Source organism: Perna viridis, chromosome 4 (assembly GCF_037379345.1).
Source record: "Perna viridis isolate PV_CMFRI_1.1 ecotype Kerala chromosome 4, ASM3737934v1, whole genome shotgun sequence".
Classification (NCBI taxonomy): domain Eukaryota; kingdom Metazoa; phylum Mollusca; class Bivalvia; order Mytilida; family Mytilidae; genus Perna; species Perna viridis.
This window is the reverse complement of record NC_142448.1, coordinates 40,550,324-40,566,205: the sequence shown is the minus strand read 5'-3', so window position 1 is coordinate 40,566,205 and position 15,882 is coordinate 40,550,324. Positions and strand designations below refer to the sequence as shown.

The window sequence follows — 15,882 nt, the reverse complement described above, 5'->3', positions numbered from 1 at the left end:
ATTGATAGGTATCCAGGGTTCATTTTAAATTTAACACCATCAGTCATAGATATTCTTCTTCTTCCACTGGACTTCAAATATGAATTACTAGTATCGGCCCGACGGGGTATAAAACATTTTAGGAACTGCTGCATCCTCCGAGTCATCATAAACGTAATCAAACGACGGTTATCATAAGTGTTTGTTTCTGTCATTTGTCTGTATACCTTTTAGTTCTTTGCAGCGTTAGTTTATTCATGTTGTTATTTGTGTATTTGGCTTTGATTTACCAGAAATTACCGCTCTGTGACATCTTCGGTTTTGGTAATGTAACTTTTCGACAAATGTGTTTAATTTCATGCTTCTCTGAAGTATTTAGTTCCTTTTAAATTCACCTATTTATTGTTCTTATCATCTTTATAGTTTTGACTACTGATTTGACAGATTTTGGCTGGTGGCAATTTGATGCCACCTATTTGTGTTGAAATATACCAGAAATAATGATCCGTAATAGATGTTAAGCGCTATAAAACCTGGTTTAACCCACCTTTTATTCTGAAATGCCTGTACCAAATCAGGACCATCGCAGTGGTTTTTCAGATGTCCAGTTTTTTACCCTGATATTGCCATTTGTTATACTGACTTTAAATGTGTACATTATTGATTTTTAATATTTGAAATAAGGTATTTACCTGTTCCTCTGATCTCTCATCTAGAGAATCGTCATCTGAAAAGTTGTCAGAATCTTCAGATCGGTTAATTTTATAGCTGTAAACATCATATAGATAACTGACCCGTTATCTTTTTTTGTTTTGTTTGTTGTCACGAAAGCAACATGGAAATAAGAATCGAAACAATTTAGCCATTTCGAATAAGTTAATTATTACTATAGTCCACAGGATACACGGATATAGATATACGAATCCTTTATTTTTGTGCAAGAATGACTCAATTTGAAAATTTTAAAACACAACAAACACACTCTTGAATGAAATCATATATTGATGTTCTCTAAAAATTATGTAATCCATACAAATGTCTAATTTTAGACGAATGTTCTGTTCATACAGACTCTCTTATTCCATTCCTATAATATTGATTGAAACCTATAGAGTATAAAGTATAGAGGGTAAATAAAATTCGATTAGAGTTATTATAGTGCACATTTTAAACATTTATCGAATTGTAAAGTATTGAAAAAAAAATAAAAAATAAAAACATATAATAGAAAAATAAGTTTCGATAACTTGTGCCTGTATTTTGAATCGTGTGTATTTATCGAGTGCAGCAGTTCATTAATTTGCTAGAAAGAGTAATCCAGGGAACCAAGGTTATAGCGGTAATCAAAAGAATGTAATCCAGGGACAAAACACAGACATGGAAACAAACATACACAACAAAGAACATAAAGTAACTAAAATCATACATACAAGTAACAAAAGCAAATGAGCAACTCGGACTCAACTAAAAACTGGAAGTATGGACCAGGTGTGCCGGTAGGGTAATGGCCCTCTGCTTTTCTAGAAACAATCGCCGGGTTGCTCATAAAAAAAGTCAAATCCGGGGTAGATGAAATAGGAAAGAAAATCTATGACACGTTGAACAAATCAGTTTTCATGGAACAGATGGATACACCGTAACGATTGACGAGTTCATGATGACGACCATAAAAACTTCTGTAGTGATGACTTCAATCTTGCAGCAACATAACCCCGATAAAGAAGCCAATTTGTTAGAATTCTAGCGCGATACAAAAAGTTTCTATAAGCTCTACAAAAGGTTTCAAAACCCTATTTGATATTGGGACAATTCATGATCTAACTACACTCCTGGAAACGTTCACGTTTACTATTTTATCGTTCTTTCATCGTTTATCGTTCGTTTATACAGCGTTTTGCATTCGTTGAAACGCACGATAAACGCACGATTGAAGCTTTTGTTTAAACGCGCATGAGGAGCTTTAGTTTAAACGCATGATGTGAGGGTTCGTGTATCGCGCGATTAAACACACTCTACGAGCGTTCTTTTTTCGTGCGTTTATACGCACGCTGGGAGAGTTTGTTTATCGTGCGTTTTGGACAGGTTTATGTATCGTGCGTGCAGGAAACCTTAACGTCTCAAGGAATTTATAATTAGAAAAGATAATTCAGAGAACTTTCTAGCGGAAACACAGTTTTTAGTTTTTGGTTTATCTAAGTTCGTGAATGCTCGATGTCTAGATACTCACTGATTGACTATTATTGTATACGAAACATCCCATTTAGTTGGTTAATCGGGCCTATATATGTACCTTAATTTGGAAGGGTAATCAAGGAAACCAATATTCCAGCGGAAATCAAAAGAATAATACATGTTTGTAGGTAAAAAGACAGACATGGAAAAACTCAGCGAAAAAAAATAATAATAAACAAACAAACATACAAAGAACGACAAAAAAAAAAAAAAAACAAAAAAAAAAGAAAACAAAAAACAAAAAAAAAACAACACGCTATAATCAATATAATGCATACCAAGTAACAAAAGTACATGACCAACTTGGACTCAACTAAAAACTGGGAGCATGGACCAAGTGTAACAGTAGGATCAACGTCATCTGCTTCTCTAGAAACACCCGCCGAGTTGTCCATAAAAATTCAGTCCGGGGTAAACAAAAGAGGAAAGGAAAGTATGACACGTTGAACATATCAGTTTTTATGGTGCAGAGAGATACACCATAACGAGTTCATGTTGTCGACATTACACCCCTGTTATGGTGACGTCAATCTTCTAGCAACATAACTCTGTTCAAAAAGCCTTAGTGTAAATAGTCTAGCACGATATAAAAGATCTGCGTACTAACGGCATTCTCTGGCACAACGCATGGGTTGTGATACGCATGAGCTATAGGGATGTTGCCATAGATAAAAGCAAGGTTGAACAAATTAGAATGAAAATTCATTGCGTTCTCCTATAGTTTGGTATATAGTTTTCCTTTAGCACAGATCTCTAAGTGTAGGTCAAGATATGAGGCTGACTTCACTGTGTCTGTAGTATCCTTTTTCTCAAATTCTTTGGAGGCAGATGCGACGAAACAACTAGGATTGTTTAAGGATAATACGCCATCTATATAGCGGAAACTTAAATTAAAAGATCTAGCTAAACAATGTTCCTACATTTGGATCAAATCATCTATAAAGTCAGCCTTATAAGAGTTAAGGAATAGGCCAGCAAGTAGAGAAGCACAATTTGTTCCTATTGTACCCTCGGAATCAAGTCTTTAACACACAGTGATTTTGAACCAGTCTTTGAAGATCTTGTTAAGTTAAACGAAATAACTGAATAGCATTATACGTATGATATATTTATCTATTTTGATAGGTTTGTAACATCGTTTGATAAAAAATAACAAATATGATATTAGTACTCTGTACGGATTGTAGTACCTTAATCTAATGAATAAACAACACAGATGCTTCGTTAACATTTTTTTTTTTAAATTTCCTATGAGGTATAGAAGAATTCGATCATTTGAATAGATCATAACATGTGCTTTACATAAAGAGAGTGTTTTAAAACAAATCCCACAAATCTTGATTTATTGCTACATAATTTTTGTCTTCTCTCCTCGCGCATGCCTATCATTTCAGTTTCAATATTGGAGTCATTAATACGTATAAACGTGTTGAAAGTATCTCCTGAAAACATTCACTTTCCACAAAAATATACATCACAAACACCCATAAAATGTTCTCAGTTTACAGGTCGAATGCAGTTTGATGGCACGGAACCTACAAGTAAAACCTCGTCAAACTGACTTGCAAAGCGATGAAATTTATTAATAGTATCATAGTCATGATGATATTGAATGTGCTTCTGTCGCTTCTCATGTGATGTCAAGTCAATAAGGTCAACCGAATATGGCAATTTTCGCACATTTATCTCTACAATTTGATGCGTTCCATATCTATGCATACTCCTCTTTTTTAGACTGAGTAGATTCTGAGCTGAGTATACATTTGTGCATGTTGAAATGTATTTAGATTCCACTCCTCTACTTCCTCTGGCGACATGGTTTACAACATCAACGCTTGAATAGGGATTTTTTGGTTGTAAGTCACTGCATAGTGATTCATTTTCGCGCAATAATCTGTAAAGTTTTTCATATTCCAATCTTCCCTGTAAATAAAAAATTACGTATGTATGTAAATGAAATACTCTACATTAAAAAACAAATACTTTGAAGAAATTTGCAAAAAAACTAAGGTATATTATACTTGAATTGTTCTGTTGTAAGCAGCTATCTATTATATTATCAAAGTATTTGTGTTTTTTGTGTATTTACCCTACCGTTGCACCAGGTTCATGTTCACCAGTTTTTAGTGGAGTCCGAGTTGCTCATTTATTTTTTTTTTACTTTGTATGTATTATTTGAGTTACTTTATGTTATTTGTTGTGTTTTTATTTTTCCCTGTTTGGTCTTTGTCCCCGAATTACATTCTTTTGATGTACACTGGAATCGTGGTTCCTTGATTACTCTGTCTACTTTTTTTAATGTAAATGTGTACCGTCAAAAGCTAAAAACTAACCTATCTAGGTTGATTTTTAGGTAACAATAAACTTTAATATATTGATAACGAATAGCAGCAACGTATATTTTTATCAGAATATGCATTTGTATAGAACATATTTCGATTTGTTTCTTTTTAAGTACATTTAAAAGTGCACAAATAAAGCCATTTATTTTACCTGTCGGCTAAACTCAACTACTGCATTTACGATTTCGTCATTAACATTGCCTAAGCGTTCATCAGAAGTCTCTTCATCATCGGATTCATAAGAGTGATATCTTTTTATGCTTGTATCAAGTGTAGCTTTATGTGATGGCTAGAAATATATATATATATATATATATATATATATATATATATATATATATATATATATATATATATATATATATATATATATATCTATACAACTATAAATATGTTTAACATCACCAAAAGATGGTATATATATATATATATATATATATATATATATATATATATATATATATATGCGATGCAAATTTTTGGTCGTTCCCTCCGCGGGACTCGAACTCGTACCGCTGTGATATCTATGGCAACACCGCCTGCACACCACATTCTGAGACGTATGTATAATATTGATTTGTTGTGACATGCATCATTAATTTGATCCTCTATCCTTCATAATTACTTCTAAATGAAATGTCCCGTACTACCATACATCGTGTAGTAAGTTACAGCCCTAGATTAATCCTACGAGGAGGAATCACCCGATGACCCGGCCAGCGAAAGCTATATTTTTATATAGCCTAGCTGGCCGAGTGATGTAGTTTGTTAGTGCTGCGATGGACAACGCTGAAGAATGTTGGATGTCTAACGCAAATGCGCGGGAGTGCGACATCGCCATATATATATATATATATATATATATATATATTCATTGCATTCTTTTGATTTCCTGTATAATTTTGGTTCCCTTGAGTACTCTTTCAATGACATTCAGTTTGATATTTGTTTAATTAAATATACTTGATTATGTTTAAGTTGTAATTGCATTGAAATATGAATAATAATTTAAACAATAGATATGTAAAGCATGTATCGGTTTTATGATTAAAAACAAAGCAGCACTGTTTGCCTAAAGTATTCATCACATATTGAATGATGTGTGTTGATACCCGTTTTATCCAGATGTATGTTTATTTTGTTGTTTATATAACAGGTTTTTGTTTAAGCCATACACTCTTCAATTGTGGAAACAGGTTGTTAGACTTAGTATGTACTATATAATGACCTGAACATGTAACTTAACACTCTAAATTAAAACACAGTTTCTTCCACTTGTCAAATAAATCATTAATATGATTCCATATTTTTATGTATGTTAGATATCTATGACATTCGATTACATTGTTCTGATGATTATGTTTCAGTCTGTTACAGATTGTCTAATCATTTAATGCCCTGCTTTGTCCACAGAAAGTTTTATTGCAGGTAACAACTCAGATGTGTTGTGAAAATGATTGTGGAGTCTTATGATTTATGAACCAACATAACTTGAAGATAGTGGTAAATAAATACATTTTTTATCGCTAAAACTGAAAACCAATATTTTTTGTTTACATATATCGTTTAATTTGATAATTATACATGTACTATCAATTACCTCACTATTTCTTTGTACAATTACACTTAAAGTAAGGTATAATATAATGGTTTTTAAGATAAATGAAAAAAAATGAAAGTGATTTTGCCTTCCTTTATAGTAGAAGCTGTATCCAAGAGAGACAGGACAGTTAAAGTAACCCCTTTATTAAGATGGTAAGTACTTTTATTAATACGCGAGCGCCAATTTAAAAAAAAAAGTCTCCCGTTAAAGTTTTTTTATGCAAAGGTTTCCCATGGTCACATTCTTAAAATCTCGCAAAATCGAAGATATGTCGAAAAGCTTGTATTTAAACATTGAGATTCAATTCAATAATTTTTTTTTTTTTGACTTTTGATGCTGAATTATTTCTATTCTTAATAGAAAGATGAAACATTGTAATAAAAAGGAGAAAATCTTGATAAAACAATATTAAACTATAAATAATCAAATGCAATGACATTAATGTCGACTCCCCTTTAGTTTAAACAGCACAAAAAAAAATTATATTACTTCAGATTTCTCAACAAAATAACCTATTAGAAATTTCGTAAGTCTTTATTAATCTTATTTCAAATAGACTTGAGCGATTTATTCACTTACTGAAGATCAATGATGCAACTTTATATTTTTACAAGCAAAAATAAATAGCAGTTGATCTGTCGTCCAGATTGTTTTTGGTGTTTATCCTGGGCTCGTTTTATTCATTGTGTAAAATGAAATATTCCTTAAAAAGACATTTGCGTATCATGATCGAATTTCATGCCCGTTGAGTGTATATCGGCCCCGGAAACATATACAAAGCGAATAAATTGGCATCCTTGTGTTATATGCCAAACTGTCACACAGCTGAAACTAACCGCGAATCAACTGATAAAATAATCTCAACTTTTATAAATGCTTTAAGGCAGGAAAGATGATGTATATGTGGTAGCATGTTATTTTATTATTTGAATTGTGAATTGTGTATTGCTTCAAAAGTATATGTATAATGTGTTTGTATTTAGTTTGTCTTTATGAAATAAAGATAGTGTTATACGTATCGAATTTGACAAGTGTTCATTTTTACTTGACGAGTTACGACAGTTGATAGAAGACATTTTATTCAGTTCTGTTGATATTGGTTTCACTGTTAAATTCTGTAGTATTTTTCATGGTCGAGTTAGCCGCACATTTTTTCTTCTATTTCTATTGGCTCTCGGGTTTATGGCGGTAAATTCTTATTATTCATTCTCTAACAAACACTTTTATCCTAGCCTTCAAACTGTGAACACTGAGATATTTCACGCTGAAACTAATTTCTTTGGTGGATAACTATTTTATAAATACAGGTTAGTTTCTTTTGTTTCTCTTGTCTAACTTTTCGCTAATAATCTGCCGAGTAATGTTTTATCCGGTATTAGTAAGTGTGCGTTTTTGTGTCGCATGACGACTGAAGGATGTGTGTTGAATGAATGGTTAAAAATGTTCAACTACTCTAGTATAAGATATATTAGCTTTCAGCTAAAACATACTATTTTTGCATATCTATTTAAATAGGCTATAAATAATTTGGCGAATGAATGAGTAGGTAATCGAGCGCACCGGGATGTATGTGTTAAATAGTTTAAAAGTTCAGAGTCTTATAACAACATTTGTGTAATTGTAGTCAATGAGATTTTTAACTATGAGTACAAATCAATTGCTATGGTGATTTCAAGGTTTCATTTACTCACAACCAATTATCTTGTTATACAGGTGTAATTAGCCAAATGTGAGGTACCCCATGAAAAATTTAGCCTTTTGAGCCTTGATGCATGTAAGCTAGGTTGCTATGGTTTTAACTATTTTTTTGTTATTTTGTTTAGCTATAATGTTTACCCTTGTCTAATATTGTATGTAGTATATCTTTTGGTTAAGTAAGTTACTGATATTGCGGAGTTTTGCATTTCTATCGTGATTGTAAGTGAAGTAGCTTCCAATCAGTATTTTATTCTTATTTTAATAATATTTCATACATGTAGACAATGTACGAGTTACAGCTTCTGGAACAGGGTCATGTTGCTACAAGATTGAAGTCATCACTACAGAAGTTTAATGGTCGTCATCATGAACTCGTGGATCGTTATGGTGTATCCATCAACACCATGAAAACTGATTTATTCAACGGGTCATAGTTTTCCTTTCCTCGTTTGTCTACCCTGGACTTGACTTTTTATGAGCAACTCGGTGGGTGTTTCTAGAAAAGCAGAAGATGCTTACCCTACCGGTGCACCTGGTCCATGCTCCCAGTTTTGAGTGGAGTCCGAGTTGCTCATTTACATTTGTCACTTTGCATGTATGATTTTAGTTACTTTATGTTCTTAGTTGTGTATGTCTCTTTTCCATGTCTGGTCTTTGTCCCTGGATTACATTCTTTGATTACCGCTATAACCTTGGTTCCCTTGATTACTCTTACGAATAATCATACAGAACATGTAAACATACATACTTTGTTTTTATGTGAGCTAACTAGTATCACTTTATTATGCGAAACACAATTTGTAAACATAGTTATTAATGAAATGTAGATATTTGACATATGGTTACCAGATATCTTATGATTGTACTTATTTTATAGAGCTTTCTTCTTTGGAAAAATATTGTGAATGATCCTGTCATAAATTGTCGTCTTATGAAAGAAAGCTCTGAACTTTAGTGTGTTTGATTGATCAGCCCTCAGATGAAGTACTGCTACATATATAGAATGTGACATTCGATGACATTCCTTCAAACAAAATAAGGCATGGCAAATGTTATTGTTGGACTCATACAAGTAAACAACACCTTACGTTCTTTGTTGAGATTGTCTATTTCCCATGTCTGGTCTTTGTCCCTGGATTACATTCTTTTGATTTCCGCTAGAATCTCAGTTCCTTGATTAATCTTCAATCTCAATCAAAGTTTCATTATCAATTAAATTGTAAAAATCAATCGAAGAAAAACTACTTTTTTGGGTACAGGTCCAAACGAATTGAAATAGTAATCAAGGGAACCAAAGTTATAGCGGTAATCAAAAGAATGTAATCCAGGGACAAAGACCAGACATGGAAAACAGTCATACACAACAAAGAACATAAAGTAACTAATATATCTAATACCTTACAAAATTGGTCGTCTTGCATTTTATGCAGAAAGATCGGAAACTCCATCGTATTCATTCTTATTTCAAAATACAGCATAATTTTGGCGTGATACAGAATCGTCAAAAAAAATCGAGTGAGAACAAATCTAAAGATATGTAATATAGCCGTTTGTAAGTTAGGTACATTAAAAACCTCAAAATCCCATGTTCGGTACAAATATCGCTTTCTGCATATAGACAATTTATTCAAATACGCGTCTTTTAGACTTCAAATCTTTCTTATTCTATAAATATTTCAGGGACAACATAATTATTCTACCTTTCGATTACAGCAATGATAATTTTTAAGCGTTATTTTAGCTTGTATAGATTTTTTGATTATCAATGGCAAGTCGTATGAAAATTGTCTTTTATTTTTCGGAAACTTGGCACACAGCCATTTTCACATAAGGCTAAATGAGTGACTATTTTCCACTTCAATAAATACGAATTGAAAAACTTCACATACAATTTTGTCACTTTACATAACAAAGCAAACATAAATAACTGATGAATGTGGTCCAAATTTGACCATGAAATCCGGCACATCATTAAAGAAATGCCCCTAATACTTAAAAACGGCTGCTTTTAAAAATAAAATAAAGTCTGGTCATTATCAAATGCATTTATGGGAATCTCTTATGACCTTCTTTCATTAATAATATAAAATTTATGGCAATTCCAAAATGACTTTCGATTTTTTTTCAGTTTTGCATGGTTTTCTCATGGACAAGCTCTTAATTAAGGGAACTTGCTGTTAGATTATTTATCCTATAATGATGTGTGAAGGGAGTAATCGTTTACCTTTTTCCTGTTGACTCTTTTTACGACAGAGCAGAGACATATGAAGATAAAATAATGATAGAAATCTCACTTTTTAAAGTTGAACCGGGAACGAATTTTCCCATATCCAGGGGTCGACAAGCTGAGATGTTGGTTTTACGAAACTAAACAAATCTCATCTGAATTTGTGGTGATCACACAAAAAACTGTGCTCTGTACACAACCTATTGCCGATCTTTTTAAAAGCAAAGTGTTTTCGATTTCTCATGTTTCTCTAATATAATCGTGTGTACAATGAACTCAAAGAAGCTAAGAGTTCCTATTTTATCAGCAAGGTCTTATTTTGAAAGAATACTCAACAGAACCAAGGTTATAGCGGTAATCAAACGAATGTAATCCAGGGACATGGAAAACAGACATACACAACAAAGAACATGAAGTGACTAAAATCATACATACAAAGTAACGAAAGCAAATGAGCAACTCAGACGCCAATAAAAACTGGGAGCACGAACCAGGTGCACCAAAAGGGAAAGCGTTCTCTGCTTTTCTAGAAACACCCGCCGCGTTGCTCGAAAGAGGAGCGGAAAACTATGACACGTTGAGTAAATCAGTTTTCATGGCGCAGATGGATACAAAAAATACCAATGATGAAGCAAAATGCTTGTAGGACATAAGAAATTTTTGAAAGCTAGTTCTTTTATTTCTTCTTTTTTAATAATTATTTTGGGCGAAAGAATGATACCCACCCTTAACCACTAAAATCTGCCCCAATGTGAAAGAAAATAATCGTTTATGGCATACACGAACTTTACACAATGTATATCTGGAATTTCCTATGAGGAAACTGTAAATCGGTTATCAAATCTTGATGTCGACTGTAAAACATCCGCAGTAGTGATATTGATACTAATTAGGGGTTATGTCAGTAGGTTTGTAATGAAGGGATTTTTTTATTACCACACGAGTTTTTGTTGTTGTTCGTCCGTCTGTTTGAAATCATACGCAATATGGACAATTTACGCATATTTAGATGATTGTATTTGTATTATTGTATAATGAATGTCTTTATAACGGTTAAGACATATTTTGATGTTCTCACCCATTGCGTAATGGTTAGTCCAAAGCATTTCTCAAATTTATAGCTTTATTTATTCGTACTCAACATCTTTCTTTATTGTTGATATATTCCTGCTTAGGGATATGATTGTTATAGACTTGCTCCCCAGTTATAGCATTTTCCCCTTGATGTTAACCACGTTTATATTTGGTAGACCGGAAGTAATTAGTAAGGAAAATAAAGACTTCCGTGCAAATGCAAAGATTTCTGAAGCAATCACCGTTAAGAGGTCCACAACTTCAATACAGTATTATTAACAGAATCCCAACATACCTGAAAATGGGTATAAAATTCTAAGAAGTTGGGCAGTTACAGATAAACTGAAAGCTTCTGTCATCAAATTGATCTTTTTAAATCATTCCAGTTATTGTCAGCAGACCACTGTGCGCCACCAGTTCGAAAGTAGACAAAAACACCCCTGGCCCTCACCTGTATTTTCAGAGGTAAATATTATACTAAGACCGAACTTGGCGTAACCTATATAAACTAAGACGACAATTTTATGTTGAAAGACTTCCCTTATACTTTTGCACTCAGTGGTACTTTTTGTTTTACATTTTGAACATTTAATATTGTATACTATATAGTGGCTGCTTGAAACACTTCCGGTTAATGGGGCCAAAAGTCGTTAAAATATACAAGTCTTGTGTGAAAACCGCCTACTTTTCAGCTCCGTTGATCGATATCCGAATATTGATCTGTAATCTTTTAGAACTTTTATTTTAACTATAAAATTACAAATTATATCTAAATTGGAAATTATGAAAATGAAATTATTATCAATCGAATGTGAAATAGAAATCAAATGAATATAAAAACGAATGTGGAATAGAAATCAAATGAATATCAAACGAATGCAAATTGAATATCAAACGAATTTTAAACGAATGTCGAATAAGTAACCAGTTTCACACTGCTGAAAATAAGCACTTTGATATACAAATCAATCGTCTCTTATTAAAACAAAATCATACAGTTCCATATAGGTGAATACGATTTGAATTACATTATTAACGATTACTTATTTCTTAAATCAATACGAAATAGTAAAATTATTGCTTAACTATCGTCTGAATATAGCCGAAATATTGCTGCTCGGACGTTAAACCCCAACAATCAATCATTCAATCAGCTTAATTCTGTCGGAAAGATTTCGGAAATGTATGTCATGTGAAATTAACTAAAACCCCGTTATCGATGGGATAACACTGTTATCTATGGGTTCACGGGCCGTTTCCTATCTGTTAACAGATTGTAGCTCTCAATATCAACTGTGATGGATAATTAAATTCCGCTATCTATGGGTTAACAATCCGCTAACCCATAGATAATGCTCGCAAACCCATAGATAACGCCTGCTAACCCATAGATAACGGAATATTGATTATAATTATCGTTTGCTTTTGATAATGAATTATATTTAATACCTTAAAAACACCGTTACATATGAACTAATTTACGAAATTTTCCTTATCTATGGGTTAGCAGGTGCTAACTATCGGATACCGAAGCTAATTCATATATAGGGCAATAAATTCATTGATAACACTTTGACAAATAAAATCAGTTGTAACATATCTATTTGGAGTGCTGAGTATTTATTATTGCTTGCTTCGCCGGACCTGATTACAAAGCAAAATCTTAGCATTCTTTAAATATTCATTTAATAAACGAAATAAAAAATATATATATAGTCGTTATTGTTTTTTTTAATTGTTATAATGTCTCTGTGAAGATGTAGATCTTCGATGTAATTTTGGATTGTTGATGCATTGCTGTCCCGTTTTGTGGGAAAGTATGAGTGGAAAGAGTAAGTTTCTTGTATTCTGGGAAAATAAAACTTGGTGAAGTACTTCACGTTTGGTCGACTTTTCTAATGGCCAATTCATCTTGTTCCTAAACCGGCTGATCAATAGGAGTGTTTTCACACATCGCTGATAAGTTCTAGATTGGCGTAGATCATGTATATTTGAGATGACGAGTACAGAGTACATATAGCTTAATCGAAAAATATAGGTATGACATTCTTTTTTTTTTTTTTAGATCTTTTGTCAGATTAATGTTTACTCCTTAACGACAACAGTGGTCATACGAAAAAGAATCCGGGAGCGTCAGAGTAGGATAAAAAGCGCTCGGAGATTTTCGAGTCACAAATTCAATAAAAGTAATGTACATTTTTTAAAAATAAACAACGAAACTTATACAGTACGATCATACAAACATTTGATAAAAAAAATCATGACTATTTACTTGAAATAGAATAGGGACCATAATATTAAATTTGCTACTATAAATGAAAAACTCTTAGATTCTCAACCCAAATTGACCCTGTTTTCATGCTCCCCCTGATTTTGTCAACTCAAATTTTTGGAAATATTTTGTCTTGTCGTGACCCAATTTGTTAATCGTTATTCAATAACTTCTGGTTTTTATAAAAATAAAGAAAAAAAGGTTCTTATTTTATTATTTCTTTGAAACATTGATCCAAATTTAGGAAATGTAGCATAAGAGGCACGTATACATTGATAGAAATGTAACCAGACTTGTGGTGGTAACCTCTATTATAAAGATGATGATAACAATGCTGGGGCGGACCAACGATTTCAGTATATGGGTTTGATGCCGAGTAAAGGGAGTCAATGAAATAGCGGGATATAGAATTTTGCAAGAAATCAAGATAAATGCTTACAAAAATTATGTCCCAATTTTAGCCGGTTGAACGTCCCTCAGCTCTTCACTGGAAAAAGGGATCTGGATATTTTGCCCGTCTTTCCATATTTTTTTAAGTCTTCAAAGAAGCAAGCATGAAAAAAGTTTTGTGAATGGTTTGCTTTTTCACCCAAGGCATTTACTAAGCAGGACCTAGCTTTGGGGCTGTATATTGAACATATCTGGTTTCATGATGTTTCATATCAATTTTCAAAAAAATATTTCTTCCATCTTTCTTAATAAAGTTACCGTCATTGTAATTAAATGATATTTTTTAATGGTACTATATAAAATCGATGGTAAGGGAAAACTATTGACCAAACTTTACAACAAACGTGATGACTTTTCATTCAGAATTGTAAACTTTCCTTTCATCTGTGGCAACATCCCTTCGGCTCCTGCGTATTCCCCATACTCAGTTAAAATCCCGACTTAAAAACATTATACATCGCTGTTTTTCCAAAAAAGATGGTACACCTAGATACAAATATGTAGTTCTTGGTAGAGATTCCTCATACTTCGTAAGAAATAATTCCAAATCATCTTCAAAATATACAGAGGAAGATGTTTACAAAATGCTTGAATTTTTAATCGACAACATATTTGTCCAGTGTGGTGGACTTGTTTTTCAACAAACGGTCGGCATTCCAATGGGAAAAAATTGTGCTCCTTTACTAGCTGACCTATTACTTCACTCTTATGAGGCTGACTTTATAGCTGATCTGATCAGAAAGAAAGAATATTGTTTGACTAGATCCTTCATTCTCAGTTTCCGCTATATAGATGACGTGTTATCTTTAAACAATCCTAATTTCAGGAATTTGATACATCGCATCTACCCAAAAAAAAACTTGAGATAAAAGATACTACAGACACTGTGAAGTCAGCCTCATATCTTGACCTACACTTAGAAATCGATGGTAAAGGAAAACTATTGACCAAACTTTACGACAAACGTGATGACTTTTCATTCAGAATTCTCAACTTTCCTTTCATCTGCAGCAACATCCCTTCGGCTCCTGCATATGGAGTGTTAATATCACAACTCATACGTTATGCCAGAGCTTGCCGGGACTACGCGGACATTTTGTATCGCGCTAGAACTCTGACAAATAGGTTTCTGGATCAGGGTTATGTTGCTACAAGATTGAAGTCATCACTACAGAAGTTTTATGGTTGTCATCATGAACTCGTGGATCGTTATGGTGTATCCATCAGCACCATGAAAACTGAAAACTGATTTATTCAACGGGTCATAGTTTTCCTTTTCTCGTATGTCTACCCCGGATTTGACTTTTAATGGGCAACTCGGCGGGTGTTTCTAGAAAAGCAGAGGACGCTTACCCTACGGTGCACCTGGTCCATGCTCCCAGTTTTTTGTGGAGTCCGAGTTGCTCATTTACTTTTGTTGCTTTTTATGTATGATTTTAGTTACTTTATGTTCTTTGTTGTGTATGTCTGTTTTCCATGTCTGGTCTTTGTCCCTAGATTACATTTGATTACCGCTATAACCTTGGTTCCCTTGATTACTCTTTCTTACATTTAGGGCTCCGTAAGAGGGTTATGTTTCTACCAGATTGAGTAATCACTATATAAAATTTATGGTTGTCATCGTGAACACGAGGAGCTATACGGTGTATCCGTAAGCGCTATGCAAACTGATTTGTTCATTGTGTCATTGTTTTCCTTTCGTCTTTCGTCTATAATGGGCTTGACTTTTTATGAGCAACTCTGCATAAGCCAAAATTTTACAGAAACGGCAAAAATGCTCTGAATATACACTAGTTTTATGAACAAAAATATGTTCCGTGTTATCTAGTGTCCAATGCAAATTCAGTGCGTTTTACTCAAATGTGTTCATTGTTATCAGTAAAGCGTCTAGTATGTTCAGTTTTCCACTTGAAAGTCAATTCAGTGCGTTCAGTGGCTGTAAGGTAATTTTCAGTGATTGACAATTACGTGTGTTAAGTAGAAAAAATAGAGTTTGTTCAGTATG

At 33.1% G+C, this 15,882-nt stretch overlaps 1 protein-coding gene and 1 long non-coding RNA gene across 3 annotated transcripts in view; one reads left to right on the top strand and one right to left on the bottom strand.

Moving 5' to 3' along the window:
- Positions 1 to 3,694: 3,694 nt before the first annotated feature.
- Positions 3,695 to 15,882, bottom strand: part of LOC148620081 (uncharacterized) — a 29,890-nt gene continuing 17,702 nt past the window's right edge. Inside the window, exons 2-3 of one of the 2 annotated variants that reach the window (XM_088580663.1) lie at positions 4,705 to 4,842; positions 3,695 to 4,134 (exon numbers count right to left, since the gene is read on the bottom strand). In XM_088580663.1, the coding sequence (XP_088436789.1) occupies positions 3,709 to 4,134; positions 4,705 to 4,842 (564 nt within the window). In that variant the 3' untranslated portion in view covers positions 3,695 to 3,708. The remainder of the gene's footprint in view (positions 4,135 to 4,704; positions 4,843 to 15,882) is intronic. The other variant, XM_088580665.1, reaches the window with a different exon arrangement.
- LOC148620082 (uncharacterized) lies at positions 5,787 to 11,602 on the top strand. The gene is made up of 3 exons (XR_015921330.1): positions 5,787 to 6,056; positions 6,254 to 6,308; positions 11,542 to 11,602. It is a non-coding gene; the product is annotated as an uncharacterized LOC148620082 (long non-coding RNA).